At 36.4% G+C, this 20,807-nt stretch overlaps 3 protein-coding genes across 13 annotated transcripts in view; 1 reads left to right on the top strand and 2 right to left on the bottom strand.

Moving 5' to 3' along the window:
• Window positions 1-3,340, bottom strand: part of lrba (LPS-responsive vesicle trafficking, beach and anchor containing) — a 299,224-nt gene extending 295,884 nt beyond the window's left edge. For all 10 annotated transcript variants that reach the window (XM_089132308.1, XM_089132310.1, XM_089132311.1 and 7 more), the window contains exon 1: window positions 2,574-3,340. In XM_089132308.1, coding sequence (XP_088988434.1) covers window positions 2,574-2,705 — 132 coding nt within the window. In that variant the 5' untranslated portion in view covers window positions 2,706-3,340. The remainder of the gene's footprint in view (window positions 1-2,573) is intronic.
• A 1,859-nt stretch (window positions 3,341-5,199) lies between these two features.
• Window positions 5,200-13,701, top strand: rps3a (ribosomal protein S3A). Its single transcript, XM_039693768.2, has 6 exons — window positions 5,200-5,336; window positions 5,852-5,955; window positions 6,243-6,430; window positions 11,425-11,633; window positions 13,115-13,224; window positions 13,526-13,701. The coding sequence occupies exons 1-6, from the start codon at window positions 5,275-5,277 to the stop codon at window positions 13,654-13,656; spliced, it is 804 nt and encodes a 267-aa protein (XP_039549702.1). The 5' UTR covers window positions 5,200-5,274; the 3' UTR covers window positions 13,657-13,701.
• Window positions 13,702-16,185: 2,484 nt separating this feature from the next.
• Window positions 16,186-20,807, bottom strand: part of sh3d19 (SH3 domain containing 19) — a 33,324-nt gene continuing 28,702 nt past the window's right edge. For both annotated transcript variants that reach the window (XM_039693780.2, XM_089132307.1), the window contains exons 16-20: window positions 20,292-20,362; window positions 19,887-20,122; window positions 18,447-18,493; window positions 16,495-16,669; window positions 16,186-16,357 (exon numbers count right to left, since the gene is read on the bottom strand). In XM_039693780.2, the coding sequence (XP_039549714.2) occupies window positions 16,341-16,357; window positions 16,495-16,669; window positions 18,447-18,493; window positions 19,887-20,122; window positions 20,292-20,362 (546 nt within the window). In that variant the 3' untranslated portion in view covers window positions 16,186-16,340. The remainder of the gene's footprint in view (window positions 16,358-16,494; window positions 16,670-18,446; window positions 18,494-19,886; window positions 20,123-20,291; window positions 20,363-20,807) is intronic.

Here is a 20,807-nt window from a genome sequence, read left to right as displayed (position 1 = left end):
TTAAATGGGTCATGAATTTTTTATATATTTGTTAGTTGCACCAAAACTGTGTTTTCTTGAGCACCCCTAGTTAAGTTTTAGAATGAAATGATCCATTTAGTCTTGCTGTAGCTTTAAGAAACCTCCCCTTTGCGTGTGAAATGAGCAACTGTGCTGACTGAGGGATGTCATATGGTAATCTCTCAACAGTTTGCCGTCATGTCAAATATAGTTTTTAACTCCGACATCCTTTATAAGCAGCCACAACATTAAAACAATCTGCATTGAACACTAAAAAATGCCTTTAAACTATTAAGATTAGAGTGAAATGACCAGACCTTGTTACAAAATAAACTTCAGTGCGTGAACATGAGCAGTTGTGCGTTATTGAATTCATCTAACTGTGACGTCACAAAGCTGCAGAAGTTATTAATGGGGCACTTTTGTAATTTTGTTTTAAATGTTATGTTCAAGATGTCACAATGTTTCACAGTCCAAATACATCAAGCACTTTATAAAGATGAAAGAATATTAAATATGCCTCATGATATTACCTCTTTAAAGTGTCATTCAAAATTAAAATTCCATGGTTTAAATACTAGTCTATTCCTCGTACAGAGCCATCATATGGCTTGGAATAATCTTTATGATGGTTTCATGGTAGTTTTTTTGGCAGCCTCTGGTCCCCTTCCAATTTCACCATATGACAGAGTAGTTCATACATTCTGCTAAACATATCTTAATTCATACAGATTTAAAAACAAGATATGGGTAAGTAAATGATGACAGAATTCAAATGTTGCACTTTACAATAGGTGAACTATCCCTTTAAGAGCACGGACTGCATTCAGTTCTAAAGCTCTGTAAAAGTAACATAGCTGCATGTCTACATGTCACCTATGATGTCTAGTGTGCCTTCTGTCTCTCAGCATATTACATCATCATAAAGCGCGCGGTTGCAGCATGTTTCTTGCACTTCCTTATTGCACTCATTCATTCATTCATTCTTCAATGTCATTTCACAACACTACAGACCTGATAACAAAATCTCTACCAATCTGATTCAGCTAATGTGGGTCACATACAGGGCTTCACTCATGCTTGAAACGCAGCTAATGTATAACAGGGCTTTCAACTCACTTGTGGACGTAGGAGGAGGGGAAAAAAAGTGTGCAATTTCCAGAAAGTGCTAACTGACTTCCTCGTGTCTGGGGCTGGTCAAAAGAGATGAGCCGATATTACATCATGGAGCTGTGTTTAGGTGATCTGTGAAGCACTGTGAAGCTTTTGTATCATATATAATCTATGGAAACTGTAAGACAATGCTGACAGAGGACTGACATAATTTCAAGGAGGTTGAACATTAGGTCAATGCTGAAAAATCAAACCAGGTTCCTGGATTAATGGATTAATGGATAAAAGCTTCACATAAGGTCTGTCAATGACATGAGCAGGGAGATGTGTGTGACTGTGTGTGTGTTTTCAAATGCAGAGTATTACCACCACACCTTTGCTTGTAGTGGTATTTGGGTAGATAAATAACACAGACTGTCAGAAAAAAAATGTGTGTCTTAAGCTTAAAAAAAATGCGCGTCTTAAAAAATTGTCTCTTGTGTCTTAAGCAATGGGGCAGTACCAAAGGGACAATGTTGTACCAAAAAGGTGTTGTACCAAAATGGCATACTGGTACGTACTACAATGAACATTTTAGGGTAAGGTACATAGATGTTCCTTTTAACCTTGTAAAGCATGACATATCACATCACAATAATAGGCAGACAAATAACATTTTTGAAATGGAAGAGATCATCAAACCTTTAGACAAAATACAAAAGAAAATCTAAAAAAAGTTTGCATTTGCGTTTTGTGTTTTGTCATAATTGATACATGAGGTCTTCATGGCCCAAGAGTTGCGTTACTCCAGAATAAATATTAACAACAACATAAAAGTTACTTATATTTAATTTAGAAAATCAGTAAAGCTTTCACAACAAAAAAATGTATATAACCTACAACAACAACACAACAAAAATATGTATATAACCTACAACAACCTGAAGATGTATTTGTATACATATAATACATTTTATACATATAGCCTATAAGGCATTTTTCTTGCCCTCAGATTGATAGTTAATATTTTTCTAGCATGTAGAATATTCAACCGATTTTTCAGCAAACTTCTGATCATATTGATCATTTAGAGGCTGTAGGATTCATGTATCAAAAATTTGTCTTTAGAGTTAAAATTATCATTTTTGCCATTTTTTCTGATAGTGTACAGTCTATACAAATATATGGCAGGTGCTTCTATCCACGTTGAATTGCATGTCACTTAACGTTAACAGGTTCAGTCCCCTTGATGCAACCTGACGTATAGTGTCTTGATCAAGGACACACAATGGGGGCACCACACATACATCATCAGCAGCAGCAGCCTTACTGGGATTCAAGCCAAACAGCTACATTTTAAACATTAAAGCACAACACCCCACTTTCTGTTGTATAAAGATTCGTCAGACTCATAAACATGATTCGGTCTCGTCTAGCTTCGGTGTTTTTAGTTCTCTATTTAAAGGCTTTAATCAGCTTACCAGATTGAATATCGTCTCCACAATGTCCCGATTGGAGACTTCGCCAGCCTCCAGGAGCCCCGCCAGCACGGCGAACTTCATGCGGATTCCTCTGATGGGGATCCCAACAGCGCTGTCACCTGCGCTCGCCATGACGGAGTCAGGTGAGAGGCGAACAGGTGAAACACCTGTTTGACCCTACCACCGAATTAAATCTAGGGGAAAATAACGTTACACGGAATTTATAGCTCTCGTTAAGTTGACAGCTGTGGAGAACTGGTCCTGGTCTCCATTCACAGCCAGTTTATCCTTTAGTTTCTCGCGCTCTCGGCAGTGTGTCTGTTGAGGTCACTACACCTGACTAACAGGAATTATTCTACGGTAGAGAGGGAGAGCAGCATTAAACTTGACAAAAGAATGACGAAATCGCGTTGTGGTAAGCCCAGATAAGAAACCCAAAACGTGCCAATCTCCGTCGGACTAATAAAGGAAAGACAAAAACAAAAAATGTAATTTAAGTGTTTGCGAGTGTTTGTCAAACAGGAAACAGCGGTGATGAAGAGATTCCGCGCAGGTAGACGTACCGATAAGAACAAGACACAAAAAAACTACAAAATATTAAGCAAGGAGCGTCCGACATTGGCTCTCGGTGGGCCCTCCAAAGAGAAGACAATCCTCTAACTCCCTGTGGGAACTGTTGGAGTGAAGTTTCAGCGGTAACCCACTTTACAGCGCCATCTCTTCCTGAATCAGCTCCTAGTCCGCTCCGTCTCCGCCATGACAGTGGAGCTGCGTGTGAGAGAGCTGCGCATGCGCATAGCACACAGAGCGCTGCGAAGGGGGGGCTCAGGTGTGTCAGGTACAAGGGATCTATAACTTATAAGGACAAGTTTACACTTTATTCTGAAGATCTCGAGTCATGGACGCTCTGTTGTGGATGTGATTTACGATAGCTCTGCATAAGAGAAAAATACAACTCTAGCATATTCATCAGAAACATTCATCAGAAGGTTTATAGATTTGAATGTTGATTTGTTTATAATCAAAGGCATACATGCACAATATTTTCATAACAATATTTTCATAACATGTTTTTTCTCAGTCTCATACAATAAAAGCCAGTGGTGTTGTTTAGGCCTCAATATTCGTTGAAATGTCTTTGTGATGCATGGTTTGGAACAAGTTGAGTAAATAATTACAGAATTCGGTTAATTATCCGTTAGTCATAAGTCAGCATGAAATGAAAATGCAAACTATTAATCTCCATCCACTTTGTAAATGCGTATTGCAGATCTTATTGTGAACTATGTATTTAAATGTGTATTTAGTCTGCTTTAAATCCACACTAGTGCAAGCTCACATTCACATCTCAAAATCAACAATTAATACCTGGAACTAAGTCCCCACCCTTCCTTTTTTTTTTTATATTGTGTTACATTCATATGTAGGCTATGTCGCAATAAAGACAAAAAAAAATCTGTTACTACATCCGTTTCAATACTTTAAAGAATAATTAGTTGTTGTTTTTTTTCTCCCATTTAAATATATTTGTGAGACAAGGTACATTTACTGTGTACAATTCTTTATTTTTTTCACTCAGAGGGTTAAAGCACATAAAGCACATGTAGCATATCATTATTGTGTGTAAACTTTAATATTTACTTGACCATTAGCCTATAAGGAGGTCTCGAATTTTAAGAAATGTCTTAGCTAGGCCTATAGCTTTAAGAATAAATGTGCTCACTGTATCATTAAATTCAAAGTGTGGTTTCATGTACCTTTGAGTCGTTGCCAAGGAGTCAGCAGCACATTGACTTTGTTGACTCTATATACAGTCCCGCAGGGGCACAGTATTAAAGGTCTAGCAACAAAGATCAATTTATCTCACAGGCACTGAACTTTATACTGACATCCTGAAGACCGCCACACAGACACATACATGGAATGCTTATGTTTTTTGTTCTTATGGTTATCACCATTTTCTTCTTCCACGTGTTTTCTTACTAAAACAGCCTTACGTAGTAAAGCCGAAAGTGCAAATAAAATCTATTATTTTAGCTAAATATGCTTAGCTATTATGAGTGAGGGAAGTGTGAGCTTTTGCTATTGGTCTATAATGAACGATGAGGAAGATTATATTTTGAAATAATAATGGAACTCAGTCATCTGCACAGTTCACTCAGATTTAATAGAGTGGAATGTTCCTGTTGTGCATGTCATTAGGGGATTGATGTCATAATTTGCCCTCAGCTATCTCTGAATTTATCTGCTACAGTTTGTCCCTTTCGTTTGACGCTATATTGTTTTTGAAGTGTATTTAGACTTATGACACGGTAAATATAAAATACGTAATTTACATTGTAGGCTACATAGTAAAAAATGAAATGGGCACTAAAGTAGCCAAGCCTATGAGGTCTAGACTAAACTTCCTATTTCGCTCATTATTGATAAACACAGTTTTCAAATTCTGTCTAAAAAAATAGTTTGGCAGATGATGAATTAAAGAGGACGGTGCAAAAAAATGATTGAACTTTTTTAAATAAGCATGTAAATACACTGTAAGGTAAATAGCGAAAGTAGTTAAACAATAGTCTAAACACTAGATGGCGCACGTGCTTTACAGAAAGAACAGCGAAATATCGCGAGACATGTCAAATCTCGCTGTGGCTTTAATTCTCGCGGTATTTCCTTACTTCCTCCTCTTTCACTCCCTGTGTTCAACATGGCAGTCGGCAAGAATAAGAGGCTGACCAAAGGTGGCAAAAAAGGTGCCAAAAAGAAGATGTAAGTCACAAATGAATCTCTCGACGCTGTCTTTATGTGGTTATAAGATAATCTGTTGGATATCTGATGTTTGTGGGTGAAGGATGAGATCGATATATAGAAGATTGTATGTAGCCGTCCTGCTAGTCCGACTGGCTCACTGGTGGCCTGCGCGGTTATGTGTGCTCTGTTAACTCTGTCAGAGCTTGCTAGGTCCTAATGCTGTTTTTTTATATATAATATACTAGTCCTACACGTTATATAAAATATTTATATTCAGCAAAAATTAAGAAGATAAACTGACAATACTAAAATAATAGCCCAATCGAAAGCGCTAGCTAGTTTTCCCAACACTACTGACCTAACGTAAGACTTGCAGTGGGACATGTGTTGGATACTTTAAGTTAATTTTTAGAGTTGTCATATTTCTAGACATCACTTCCGAAGTAAATGTAAGATGATGTTAGCATTTGCTTTATACAAATCAGTTTGTAACGTCACCTCTCCTAAAAGTACACGCGTGTTTTTTCTTGCAGTGTGGATCCATTCTCCAAGAAGGACTGGTATGATGTCAAGGCACCAGCCATGTTCAACATCCGCAACCTGGGAAAGACCTTGGTCACCAGGACTCAGGGAACCAGTAAGTGCTTTTATGTTCATGGCCTCTGTTTCCACACACATTTTAGCTAGTAGTTAACCCTACTGGGAAAGGGCAGAACTTGCTGTGCAATAAATGCTATACATCTCAATTGTTTGATTCAAATCAATATGCGTGCCTTATTGCAGTGGGAATACGTAATGACATTAGTTTCAGCCCCAGACGAAAAATGATTACTTTTGTGAGATCACCTAGCTTTCCCATATAATCCATGTTCATTATAAAACAATACAAACCACAGCAAATTTAACACTGTCACTGTAATCTAGGAATTGCCTCTGATGGTCTGAAGGGACGTGTTTTCGAGGTCAGCCTGGCTGATCTGCAGAACGATGAGGTTGCCTTTCGCAAGTTCAAGCTAGTCACAGAAGACGTACAGGGCAAGAACTGCCTCACCAACTTCCATGGCATGGACCTCACCCGTGACAAGATGTGCTCCATGGTCAAGAAGTGGCAGGTAAAGCATACTTGCTATGCGGAAAAACTTTATTGCTGAGACACTACACTTTTCATTTAATTTCCATTCATGCGCACACAAACACAATTTGTTGTCCACTTCCTAATTTGTATCATGGGAAGGTGTGTGATAGTTGCGAGATACATTCTAGTTTGACAATTAAAATGAATTAAAAGAACACTCACTTTAAAGGGATACTCTTCCTTAAAATGTTAATTAGTTCATAAGCTACTCACTCCTTTTAAAAAAAAAAAAGTCCAGCTTGTTCAAATAATAGTGACCAACATCAATTTTTTTTTTTTTTTTTAATGATCAAAAGTACCACAATGATCCCATGGTATAGAGGGTATGTGTCACGTCACAAGTGAGTGGCAAAAAGACTGAGCGGCTGTAATGCCGCGAAAAACAAACACATACAGTGGGAATTTGGGAAAGCGATTGACTGTACAACTAGATTTGACAAAATCTGAGGTATGGTTTTACAGACTGCTATAGAAAGAGGAGCAAATGGATCGCTGCAATTCACAGTGAATTTAGGTGTAAAACCATACCCATATGTTTTGTATTGGTATATATAATCAAGTAAATATTTATCATTGCATATTCTGCATTATTTGATGTTTTTTTTTTAAAACACTGACCAAAAAAAACAACCTATAAAGTTTTAGGGCTGGACGATATGATGATATATGTATATATATATATGCTATATATAACCCTGATATGTGATAACTCGGATTTGGACCTACCTATATTGTATTTATACAAATTTGCTTTATGTTTAGATCTATGTTGCTTTTTCCCCGGTGTCAATCAGGCAAAACAAATGTCAGGCAACACGATTCCTGGCTGCATGTCAGTGTCCATTGATCACTGGATCTTTAGTAAATTGTAAGGAACACTATATTGAGTCTGACATTTAGTTTAAATTGATAAAACTGTTAGTTTTAGTTGCATTTTCGCTGTTTCCCCTATTAAATCTAGTCACGCAGCAGATCCTTTGCCACTCAAGGCCAATTTATACTTCTGCGTAGGGTGCGCGCAGTAGGTACAGCGTAGCATACGCACAGACGCGTCCCATACCGCGTACCCTTCCGCGTTGCCTGACGCGCACCTCTTCAAAAATGTAACTACACGTCGCGACGACGCGGACCGCAAGATCGGTGATTGGTCGGCTTGGTAGCATCGCATTTCCTCCTACGCATTTCCGCACGTACCTTCTCACGCATTTCCACACGTACCATCTCCTCCGACGTCTTCTCTCATTTCTGCCTTTCAGTTTTAGTAATTTCACTAAAATGAACTGTTTTTCCACCCCAATAAGCTCCAACTCCAACATGATCCACTCTCTTTCAGTCGCTATTGCTTGTAGTAACCTGGCCGCGAGGAATCTAAACACAGTGGAACATTAAAACCCTCCGCCGCCAACTAGCGTTTCGGAGCAGTACTGCAGAGCAACCAATACCTGAACGCAGAAGTATAAATGCTCACGACGGCGTCACCTACATGCGAAGCCAACGCCGTACACTACGGCGTACCCTCGACGCAGAAGTATAAATTGGCCTTCAGTCAGGCTGAGTTGGGGTTGTTCCGGCAGGATAGTGACGTCAATGTGTTCCCTTCTATATATGAAATTTTATGCTATAATGAAAATCCTGACCGTAGCTGTTGGTATTCAGTGCATGCATGTTGTGAGAAATGTAAAGACCAACATAGGGCTGGGCGATATGGCCCAAAAAAATTATCACAATATTTTTTTTTATATCAGTTGATATCGATAATTATCACGATATATGTCAAATCTGTATTTTTTTCAAGTTTAAAGGCAGATTTTTGCAACTAAGTGAAAGTTGTATAAACCAGAATGTTAATTGTGTTTTTAAACTACTATTTATATTTATGTTCATTAACAAAAACAGTAATATCTGTTTTTTTTTTTCTTATGCAACAACCACATTTTTATTTGGTAAAAAGTAATATTCTGACTGTTTGAGTTGTATTCAAATTAACCATTGGTTATTCAGTATCATGCATTTAGATCATAATAACCACAGATAAAACCAGGTATAGCTTATTAACTTAGCTCCTCACTATTATGGCATAACTTTATGGTTTCTGTATTTTTTGTATGAAAAACAATAATAGCCCTAAAAGTTGAATACATTATTAAATACTGTACTTGTATTCCATTAGTAATAATACATTGTCTACATTAGTAATATTATACAATTCAATATGTATATCCCACATTTCATGGTGCAGTTAATATTACCAGGCTAACCTCACAGTAAATCCATGGTAGGCTAAATGGATTCAGTATCAATTCAGATTCTGACTGTATCGTTGCACGCAGTGTTTCTCCTTTTTGTCAGCGTTGTTTCATCTGCTTTTAACCCCTTAACTGTCACCCCCCCTTTTTGAGAATGGGGGTTAAATGCTCTATTCACACTTAAATGGTTGTAATTCAAGAATGCCTTGGAATATATACCCAAGTTTGGTCTTGTTTTAAAGAAAACACTCAGCAGATTATTGCTGAAGTGAAAACACTTCAAAAAATGAAAGTATGAAAAAGTTATGGAAGTTTTAATTCACAGTAAATCAAATATACTGTACTATATATTTTTTATTTTATATAAAATATATATTTTACAAAATATTTTTACTCTAAAATTACTATAAAATCAAAGCCATAAATCTAACCAAGTTATGTTCCAAATTTGAAGTTGATATCACAAAAATTGAAGTTCCCATGAGATTTTGTTTAGGCGTAGTACCAAAAATAGCCACCGGGTGCCATTGAATTCCATTGAATTTAGTTGTGTACATTCTGCCTTAATAAATTAATACATTTCTGTCCAAATATCAATTTTGTCACAAAATTTGGAACCTTGAGACCTTTCTGACAATATGTGTTTTGTCAAGATTAGAAAAGGTTTTGATCATAAATTATGAAATATAAGGATGTCCAAAAGGGGAGGAGCCTCATAAAATAAGTACCGTTTCTATGGCAACGCAACGTTCAATTATGAAATGGTTTTCACAGGATGAATTCTGAGTTTATAAGCTTTCAAATGATACCTAATTTATGATAACTACTAAAATATGTGATATAATAAAAAAGGCGATAAAAAATATTATTATATTTTAGAGGATAATATATACATATATATTATAATTTTTAGAGGATAATGTTATACTATAAATTTTATTTTTTATTGAAAAATACTAGATTATATGTTTTATTATGAACTTTTAGCATAAAAACAGAAGTTTCAATGATTAAAAGTGGGTGCATCAACTTTTTGTGACAGGTCAAATCTCCTGTTATGATGCAGATTTTTTTAGGTGCACTCTTGTCATAAATTCATTAATTACTCTTCCTACATAATTTTTAACACAAAACAGGGGTCGAATATTTAATTAGAAGTCTTAGACCTTTCCAAAAATATATAATTTGTCATAATTAGATTAGGATTTAATAGAAATATAGTTAAGTAAAGTTAGGCGTCCCGGTACCGGGACGGTGACAGTTAAGGGGTTAAACTGGTTTAAACTTGACATTTATGTTCTTCGCTCAACTCAAGCGCTTCTCACTGGATCTCGTGAGCAAAACGATCGCGTCTGCGTGAGCTCGCGCTCCGCTCAATGCACTGCCATTTGGACTTTGACCCGAGCGGATAAATGCTCCGTGTGGCGCGCGCGGTTTAAATGAGTTTCGTTCCGCTTTTGACGCATAAACATTATCGAACATTTATCAACCTCTTGATATCGTTTTATCGAGAAATTATATCGCGATAATTATCGTTATCGTTTTATCGCCCAGCCCTAGACCAACAGAAACTTTCCTCAAGTTAAATATCTCTAGACCGGAACTTTACTGTTTCCATGAGTCAGAGTGACCGATGTGAATGCAATTAATTTGACTATTTATCTCAGAGAAAGTACATGGTAGGGCTGGGTGATTTTTTTTTTTTTTTTTTTTTTTTTTTTTTCCAATTTGAGTTTAATGTTACTGTGACCGTATTTTTATAAAAATCTTCACAAACGTCACAATTGGATATGTTGACAATTCAAATGAGAACAGTTAAGACGAGGACCTGATGAGCCATACTTTATGCAAGTGGGACTCCAAATGGACAACAAGAGGTTGCACTGTTGTTAACACCACGCTGTCCAATTGATAGTTAAACGAAACCGAGCTATTTGTTTGAAACGTTCTGTGCAGCACAAGCTCAGAACAGGTTTACTTGTAGGTTGATCTCAATCATGCGTTCTCCCAGCGTTGTCTTATTATACAGCACTGGGAGGTCCTGTCAGAAAGCGTTTGAATTAACTGCAGAATTCATAATGTTGCTGCGAGAAGCATTCAAATTTGGCACAGAATTGCCAAACACGGCAGATCAAACAGTGCTGACTTGGAAAACCAGGACAACCTTAAAAGCTTCCACCCAACTCTGAAAAGGCAAAGCGAATTACAAACTCAATTGTAAACATTTATTGCCAAATCACTTCCCAAAATATTTTAATAAGCAAATAAAAGTAAATTCATTATGGATGAAGTGGCTCTTCAAATGCGTTATTGTCGAAGAGACCTGGGCAGTAGAATGGGAAAAAAAGCAAAGCTACTAGAAGTTTAACTCTTTTTTTTTTTTTTTTAAATCTTTTTTAGAATGCCGTTCCATGTGAGTCGACATGTCTGCCAAATAAAAAAACAAATGGATACATATGGCAATGTAATGCAAAAACCTATAAAGATCTACTATATGTTTGATATTTCACGTTTGCATGATGGTGTCCGGCTTAAAGGTGCTTTTATTTTTTTGTACCCCTTTGGTATTGTGGTGTTCTAAGGTCTTGATGCATATTCCTTTATTACATCTTTAGTTTTTTGGATTATTTGTACTTGCCTAATTGGAAAAAGTTCTTTGTACTGCAGCTATTTTTGAATTTTTGTCCAGGCCATTTTAAAATGCTGATTGGTTCTTCCCCATTAGACAATGATTGAGGCCCATGTTGATGTGAAGACCACTGATGGCTATCTTCTCCGCCTGTTCTGCGTGGGCTTCACCAAGAAGCGTACCAACCAGATCAGAAAGACCTCGTATGCTCAGCACCAGCAGGTCCGTCAGATCCGCAAGAAGATGATGGAAATCATGACTCGTGAGGTCCAGACCAATGACCTCAAGGAGGTGGTCAACAAACTGTACGTATAACGTTTTCCATCTCTTTTATGGTATTACAATTCTGTCTTAAATAGGGGAGTCAGGCCCGCTCCTGGAGGCCCATCTTCCTGTGTAATTCAATAGCAGCCCTTATTTAACACATTTACTCTGGTTTAAATACTTGATTGAAAATTTTGTAGGTTGTGGTCAAATGATTTCTTAACGTTTTTAAGTTGTGATTTGTGTCTATTAGTGTTGTCAAAAAACTCGGTACTTCGGTACCAAGTCGGTACTAAAAAAAAAAAATGTTACGGTACCAGCTTTTCTAGGTACCGAGTACCAGGTTAATCCAGTTCTGTTCTAGACGCGATGTCTGAAACGTGCACAGTTGCGTCCTCTTCATAACGCTGATATGGCTCTCTCTCTCTGAATCCACTTGTTGAAACGAAAGGAGGAAAGAGCCACATATGGAAATATTTTGGATTAGGCTAATGTCACGTTGCCATAAGAGGCCGATTACATGCAAATTCGCAATTTCAAATATAGGCGCGATTCAAGCGCGCTCATAATAAAAACTCGTTGGCGTTGCATAGCAACGACAGACGCCGCGTGAGAGCAAGCGCTTTGGAAAGAATAAGCACGCGCAAAAATATAATTAAAAAACACGCGCAAACATGTGAACGGCCTCTAAAGTGCTTTCGGGGTAGTTTTACGAGTAAATGAGCACAGTAGTATCCACCCGACACCAGAGTAGGCTACTGGTATTAGTATTGTCATTTAATGTCAGTGCCAGTTCTAGGCGTATTCTTGCCTTTATAACTCAGCAGGTTTAAAAAGCCTTTTTAAAATTAAATATGAATGCAATTTTAGATTAAATAAAAGGACAGTAAAGTCAAATAAAACATGTTTTATGGTAATGCTACAAAAATACCATTCATCAACATTACTTAGTTATCAACACATTGAGTGAACAATATATTTTTACAACATTAATTAATGTTTGAAAATGTTATTTATTACAAACACCTGATTGTTCATGTTTGTTCACTTAATTCATTGTGCATTAAATAAATAATGGATTAAAACTTTACAAACAACTTTAAAAATGTGTTTGTGTATACTATTGTTTATTTTAGGTCATTTTATCTAATCTTTTTCTAAAGTGTTTATAATACAAATGTACAGTTTCCATACTTGTAACCGTGATAAACACTTAAATGTATGTAAATTTAAACTAAGCTTTTGTACCGAAATTGGTACCGAGAACCGTGAATTTTAACTGGTATTGGTACCGAATACTGAAATTTTGGTACCGTGTCAACACTAGTGTCTATATTATACAGGAAGTTACCCATAAAGTATCTTTAGCATAACTTTTGATTGCTGATGTCATGAATATTAAGCAGAGGTTGTAGTATCTCTTAACCTGGGTTTTAAACCTGAAAGTTGTGTTGGCTGTCATGATCTTTAACTGTTAAGCAGCTTTGTGTAAGTAATGGTTCTCTCTTCTTTTGTTGCGCAGGATTCCTGACAGTGTTGGCAAGGACATTGAAAAGGCCTGCCAATCCATCTACCCTCTACACGACGTTTATGTCAGGAAGGTTAAGATGCTGAAAAAGCCCAAGTTTGAGCGTAAGTGAAGATGAACAACTTGATTTGGACACTTATGTTGATGACTGACACTTAAATGAAGTTGTCTAATATAGCACAACTTCATGGTTAGGGTTCCATTCATTGATGCTTTTAAGAGCAATATTTGGTTCATTCTATGTTTGTTGGACATGACAAAAGTTGTTTTAATTATATGAAACTCCCCCTCCTAAACTGACCAAATTAATTTAGCATAAATCTTCCAACCTTTGGACTTCGTACAAAATATTATCCATTTGTGAATGTAGCATGAGTGGGTTAATGGTTATTTATTGTTGTGCAGTTGGCAAGCTGATGGAGCTCCACGGTGAGGGTGGAACCAGCAGTAGTGCTGCTAAACCAGCAGAGGGTGACACTGGGGCCAAGGTGGAGAGAGCTGACGGATATGAGCCCCCCATCCAGGAGTCTGTCTAAAACTTCCAACACAAGCAGCTGGTATCAATAAACATGTAAATTTGAGTACTGTTTTTGTTGTCGTTGTTTTTTCCCCCCCCAGTTGATCACATCAAACCTGCTGAACATCATGGTCATGCTTTTATATGTCCAATTAGAAGTATCAAAATCTATTTTTGACATGATAGAATTGAGACAGTGGTGCCATATTTGGTGCTATTGATCAATTTTAAATCATACATGATCTTGCACAACTTTGGGTTTCCAGGTCTGGTAGTATAGGGGGTAAAAAAAAAAAAGAACAAAGAAGCTGCACCGAGTAGAAGAGAGAACACCAGTGGTGCCATGCATCAACATATATCTTGCAAATGCAGAGGAGATGGAGATGAAGATGCAGAAGTTATTTTATCTCTGCTAACTTGCAAATCAATATATTTACTGTCTGCATCCACTAATATCATTGTTGGCAAGTTAATATAATAATTCATAATATCTAGGGGGGCTGCAACTAACGGTAATCCATTAATCTGTTGATTATTCCTAAAAGGGCAGATTTTTTATAGAAAAAAAAAATGTGTATTCCACATGGAGCTCCAACCACTGAAAGCTTTTAAAGCAAATAGAATATGTATGCATGTACAGTACAGTATGTGTTTGTATATGTGGTGCTGCAATAAGAACTTTTTTTTGGTGCAAATTCTTCATAAAATTTTCTATTTTTTACTATTTGCATTACCTTATGAAGACTGATCTTTGAAGACGGGTCTTTCACTGACAGATATTTTGGGTCTATTGACCTTTTCATCTTCACACTAATATAATCACTAAAACTACTAATAATTAAATTGTCTTTTTAATCCACTAACTGTTGTGTAACTCAAGGTCTGTGCTGTGAAATTACACATATACATTTATTATACTATAGTGTCAATTGCCAAATATATATAACATGAGAATATACCCGAACAAATCTCTGATCTTGTTAAAAAGACAAACAGTAGAGGGCGCTGCTCACTCAATGCCAGTGGTTCTCTCAATGACTGATTTCACCAAGTGCAACACATCTGGAACAACCTTCCCATCAACCAGTCAAGTATGAGGGACCAGTTTATTTTATGTCAAGTATATTTTATGAGCTATGGCCCTCCAGGAATTGAGTTAAAGATCGCTGAGATTCAGAATAATAGGCGGGTAATAGACTATATGTAAACTAAACAATAGACTTTTGTCAAATGATGGTTTTTGCAAACAAATAAAATCCCTCTGTTACAAACGATTTACTGCAATGTCAGAACCAGAACAAAAGTGGATAGTTCTTACTACTTTAGATTACATTTTCCGTTGAAAATTGATATGTTGGTCATACTTCCAAAAATAATAATCTGTGATTCTGAACAGGTGTTCTGCCAATTTTTTTCTGCCTTGTCGAAAAATGCTACTGTAGCGCGAATTGATCACAGAATGCCGAATTGCCGATTAAAGTCGTATGAAATACAATTATAATACAATTCTAAGTTATGAGTAGCTACTGTATACTACTGTTTTTATTTTTAAAACGGTGTGAAAAGTAAAAATTATTAAAATATTCATCTTTGACTTGTCAAAGCACCTTCCTCATAGTAACTGAAACTTTCAGTTATTCCTTTTCAGCTGGCTGACCGTACAAATATTCATATGATAGTAAGCATTTTTTAAAGGGAAATTACACATTATAACAGAAAAATGTACCTTTTGTAAAAAAAAAAAAAAAAAACGGAGTCTGCACATGCGCATAACTGGTAAGTAGCAAATTCGATGGGTACTGGGTAGCATGAATTGTCAGAATGTCTGAACACCTGCGCAGTGACTGACAGCTGCAATCTCTCCGCAATCTGCTCTTTCTAATGTCAATTACACATGACAGAAGACAGAACTGGTAAAATATACGGTTCGCAACCTTTCAGAGGTACCTGGTTGTCCAACACAATATTTAAAGTTAGAATATTTTTTTTAATATTATAATAATCTTATCACTTTAAATACTTTAGTGATCCTGAAAGTTTTCCTTTGTCCCCTGGTTGAGAACTGCTCTATTCACCAAGAAAATGTGTTAGTCAGTATAGATGGCATTGGACATTTGTGTTTAAAAATGCTTCAATCATAGAATATGTATATATAAAAAGGGGCGGGGGTGGCAGTGGTTCATGTGGATTGTCTGCAGTGCAAACCAAAAGGTTGGTGGTTCAGTCCTCGGTTCCACCTGACCAAGTGTCGAGGTGTCCATGAGTAAGACACCTAACCCCAGCTGCTCCCGACGAGCTGGATGGCGCCTTGTATGGCTGACACCGCCGTCGGTGTATGAATGAGTGTGTGAATGGGTGAATGTGAGTCAATATGTAAAGCGCTTTGGTGGCCATTAGGTCTATAAAAGCGCTATATAAATGCAGTCCATTTACCATTTACCATTTCAATCTAAATGACACATAATATTTCCTGATATAAAAAACCATTAATATTGTATATAGAAAAGAAAGCAGAAATACAGTACAGATCAGACAAGTAACACCCATATAGCAGTTCATTAATATATATATTTTTAGGATACAATGGATTTAGAATATTAACATTTATAAATACATTTATAAACAAAACCACAATTAAAATAAACTGAAAACAAGTCACACAAAAAATAGTTCTTCTGAGGCTGCCTCTGATGAATCAATCTATTACCACTTCCTCCCACCTGCACAGAAAGGAAAAAGACAAAATGTTTAAAAAAGCTAATAATTATGTAGTGAATGAACTACAATTATGTAATGAACTTATTCTGATTTTCTTTTTCTTTTATGAAAATAATATTTCCTGCTCCTGTCCACTTACCTGTAGCAACCTCTACAAAGGCTTTGGGGAAGAAGCCTTCTCTGCCATTCATCCTTCCACTCCACCATTCATCATCTATGTGATCCGTGACCAGGATCCTGTCTCCCTGCTGGAAGGGCAGGTCCCCCTCTGTCTCCGCTGTGAAGTCATACAGTGCCACAGCCCACTCTTCAGCCTGGAGAGATACATCAGACATCAACATTTCATATTAGAGGTCTTCAAGGGTCCACTTCTGTCTGAAAACCCGAGGTACGACAAGAGCTGCTACGGGTTCAAAATGCTGATGAGTGCCTCAGACACCAGTGGGGTCTGATATTATAGCCTCTAGTCTTGGGTATTTTTTTAAATAAATATGCTCTTAAAAAGTGGACTATATTAATAAAAAATATTATTTTAATTGTTTAGTAATTAAACAACATTTTATTACTTAAAAGAAATACATATTTATGACAACTTTATTATCCCACTTTCTCTATCCGTACTCTGCAATAGAGAATGTGAAGATGCATCACATCATGTTGCATGCTGGGATGGCGGCTTTATCTTGTGAGGATCACTCACTGCTACTGATACTGAAATTGATACTGATCCCCGCTTATCTTTTGTTTTGTTTGTTTAAATTGTTGAAATATAGTGGGAGAAAGAATGATTTGGAGATATCACATTAATAACAGAAAACATTTGCTGATCTTGGACCTTTGAAAAAGTGTAGGTTTTTTATTTGCAGAGGGCAGCATTAGGTTATGTTGAGTAGAAATCAATAAAAACGTGATTTTAAAAGTTAGTTAGCACATTAAATAATCCTTTAGGAACATTAAAAAAAAAAAACAGCAGGACCTTCATTCATAACAATATGGCGCATGAACAAAACAGTTCAACATGGCATGTTGTCAACTTTACATTCCTTATAACGAGGCTTTTGAGAGAAAGAAATCTGGGATTTGTTCATTAATATTAACATTAATATACAGTAAATGTTTATGTCATTTGTAGTGCAATATAAAGTTTATGAGTGGTTTGTCATGTTTGTACTCAAACAAAACGATTGTAAAAATCCACGAAAAACACATTCCTTTTGACATTCACAAAGTAGATAAAGGCTACTACATTATCTGGGAACATGGCTTAACAGAGTACAGTCGTGGCCAAAAGTACTGGCAGTGATATAAAAGTTGTGTTTCGCAAAGTTGACTGCTTTAGTTGCCGTTGTGGTGTTGATTAACATTGTTTCCAGTTTATTGTGCAGAGAGATCAGATGCATTTTAAATAACTGCAAAAAGCTTAATTGGCCAAAAAATAAAAATATTGAGCTCTCACATCTGCCCAAAATGTCTTACAAAACTTTTGGTCATTCTCTAGCTAACATAAATGTTACTAAGGAGGATTAGAGAGTGAATTTCATCGACAAATTAAGAGTCTTTCTTGTCCTTTCTTTCTCTTTCTAAATAATTCATGCACGTCAGCTTTGGGTAAGAAGTGTTCAAGTACGGTTCGAGAACAGATCTTAAAAATGTTTTGTTGTAATTTTAAGCATAAACAATTAAAAAAAAAACAAGACTCAATATGTTATGTAAATGTTGCTTCTCAAGTAAATCTTGATCTAAGTAATGGAAAACAAGACGCAAATACTAAAAAAGATAATCAGTTTTTGCAGTGAGTGTAACGGATTATCGTAAAACTAAAAATATAGGGTGGGGACTTGGTTCCATGTATTAGTTGTTGGTTGGATTTTAAGATATGGGTGTTGCACTCAAAAGTGCAAGGGTTGCATAAGTCACCGGAAAGTCCAGTTATGACGTTTTAATTAAAAATTGCGAGTTTTGAAATGAAACGTGCATAGATTGATTTTCAGAATATGATCTATAATAATAGTTAGTTTTCATTTCATCCCAAGTTTCAGTGCCATTCACTACTACAGAAAAAAGACAATGTGACAGATGTGGGAATCATACCTCACTGGCGTTGTAAGACGTTTGTGTTTTAAACGAACCAGCCTTTCCTGAGAAATAAAACACAACACAATATATTAGATCTATAGCCCAGAACAGAATATTATGTAACCAAACACATGCAATAATAGTACAATAACAGTAAAATTCATTACAAAATGCTGTGCACTTTTAAATGTGTTTAAATGTAGAATAAAACTGCTACTTCTACACTAAAGATTGTCCCAAGTCCTTAAATTAAGTCCTTAAAGGGATAGTTCAACCAAAAATGAAAATTCTGTCAGTATTTACTCAACCTCATGTTGTTCCAACCCTGTAAGACCTTCGTTCATCTTCGGAACACAAATTAAGATATTTTTGATGAAATCTGAGAGCTGGATCACTCCTGCATACTAGTCCATAGGCTTCTCGAAAAGTTATTAAAGACATCGTTAAAATAGTCTAAGTGACTACAGTGGCTCAATCTTAACTTTATCAAACGACGAGAAGACTTTCTGTGCGCAAAAAAACAAACAAAAATAATAAAATAAAAAATAACTATTCATGTCCATCTCTCTAGGGCTCGAGTTTAACAGCGGCATATAATCTGTTGTTGTGCGTCACACGCATCACACACATGACCAGCGTCGGCCAATAGTGAGCCTACGTGTGACGTTAACTGACTAGAGGCCCAAAGAGAAGGAAATGAATAGTTGAAATAAAGTCGTTATTTACGTTTGTTTTTGCGCACAAAAAGTGTTCTCATCGCTTGATAAACTTAAGATTGAGCCACTGAAGTCACTTGGACTATTTTAACGATGTCTTTAATAACTTTTCGAGGGCGGCAAGTTTCAATCCCTCAACAAGCCTATGGACTAGTATGCAGGAGTGATCGAACTCTCAGATTTCATCAAAAATATCTTAATTTGTGTTCCGAAGATGAACGAAGATCTTACGGGGTTGGAACAACATGAGGGTGAGTAAATACTGACAGAATTTTCATTTTGGGGTGAACTATCCCTTTAAAATTTCTTCTAGCTCAATTCAGCCAAATATTTCAATTCACTTTAACTCGACTGACTTCTCAAAGAGCCTGCACTAAAATCTTTTTTACATAGTGTAATGAATAATATGGATGTCAGAGTTTCATACAGCCCTTAATGATACACAAACTAAAGGGCAAATTCTTGAGAGATTCCCGTCATTGGGAGATCGGTCCACTCCGGAGTCAATGAGATACTGATGCTGATACTGATACTTATCTACTGGTGTTATATGTAGATTAGCAATCTACAAATGTGCTGCTGTTTCATGAAGCTGGAGTGGCAAAGTTCAGGGAATTTCAGAATTCCATCATTTGGATTTACAGTATTATACAGCATGAATGTACTGTATGTGCTTGAGTGTTCAAAATGTTGAAACATTCAATGAAATGTGCATTATTTATATTGTTTGCGGTCTTACCAGGCAGCGCAAACTTATTATTTTGAGCTGGTTTCTGCACTGTGGCTGGAGCTGGAGGAAGATCCTCAAGCACATCCACATAGTTGAGAGGGAAAATGCCAACATGGCCATTCACTTCCCCACGGGCCCACTCCTCTCCCACATATTCTTTGAGCCAAATCATATCACCTTCAGAAAATGAGAGCTCATCGCTCTGCTCTCCGTCAAAGTCAAACCTTGCAACACACCTTGGGCCTCTGAGGAAAACACAGGGACACACAATATGACTTGAGTATTTTGAAGGTAACCACATTAACTGTCTACTTGTGTTTATCTAACATTGCGAAAGATCTGATTTTAAAATGAAATCTGTTCATTTATTTTGTGATTGGGCTTTCACAATCGAATCCTGTGAGAATGACTTACCTGACAGGCTCAGGAGATGGTTTGGTTTTCCACTCACTTCTGGATGCTGGTGAAGATGTATCAGGCTTGTTCTGGAAAACAATCTTATTAGTACTGGAAGATACAAAACACTTTTATCAGTCCTACACAAACAAATTGTTAACACAATAGGACCTTTTTTCTCAACAAATGGTCAGCTAAAGGAGGTGCTTAATCTTAATTGCTAAAACGTAGACCGTCAATCTTACGAGGAAGAAATTTGAATAATACACAAACTGTTTCTGATACTTTTTACAACGCTGTGCAACCCTAAATTTGGTATAAATAAAATAAAATTACATTTGTGTGACTTTTTAATATTGTAGCTTTAAACATAAAAAATCTACTAATTAGAAATAAATAAATGAATATATATTGTGTGATAAAATATATAATACAATACATATGTGTGTGTCTGTATACTGTAGAATAAATAACAAGACTCACTCAGTAGGGACTAGTTAATTTCAAACAAAATATTGGTTTAAGTTTATTAAA

The sequence above is a fragment of the Pimephales promelas genome, chromosome 6 (genome assembly GCF_988280905.1).
Source record: "Pimephales promelas chromosome 6, fPimPro1.hap1.1, whole genome shotgun sequence".
NCBI classification, from domain to species: Eukaryota; Metazoa; Chordata; class Actinopteri; order Cypriniformes; family Leuciscidae; genus Pimephales; species Pimephales promelas.
The sequence above is the reverse complement of the archived record's forward strand: the minus strand, read 5'-3'. Positions and strand labels throughout refer to the sequence as shown.

Bases quoted from the DNA above. Each gene is read 5' to 3' on its own strand.
- rps3a (XM_039693768.2), top strand. From the start codon at position 5,275: ATGGCAGTCGGCAAGAATAAGAGGCTGACCAAAGGTGGCAAAAAAGGT. The intron at 5,337-5,851 runs GTAAGTCACAAA...TTTTTCTTGCAG, and splicing joins AAAGGTGCCAAAAAGAAGAT to TGTGGATCCATTCTCCAAGA. The intron at 5,956-6,242 runs GTAAGTGCTTTT...ACTGTAATCTAG, and splicing joins CACCAGGACTCAGGGAACCA to GAATTGCCTCTGATGGTCTG.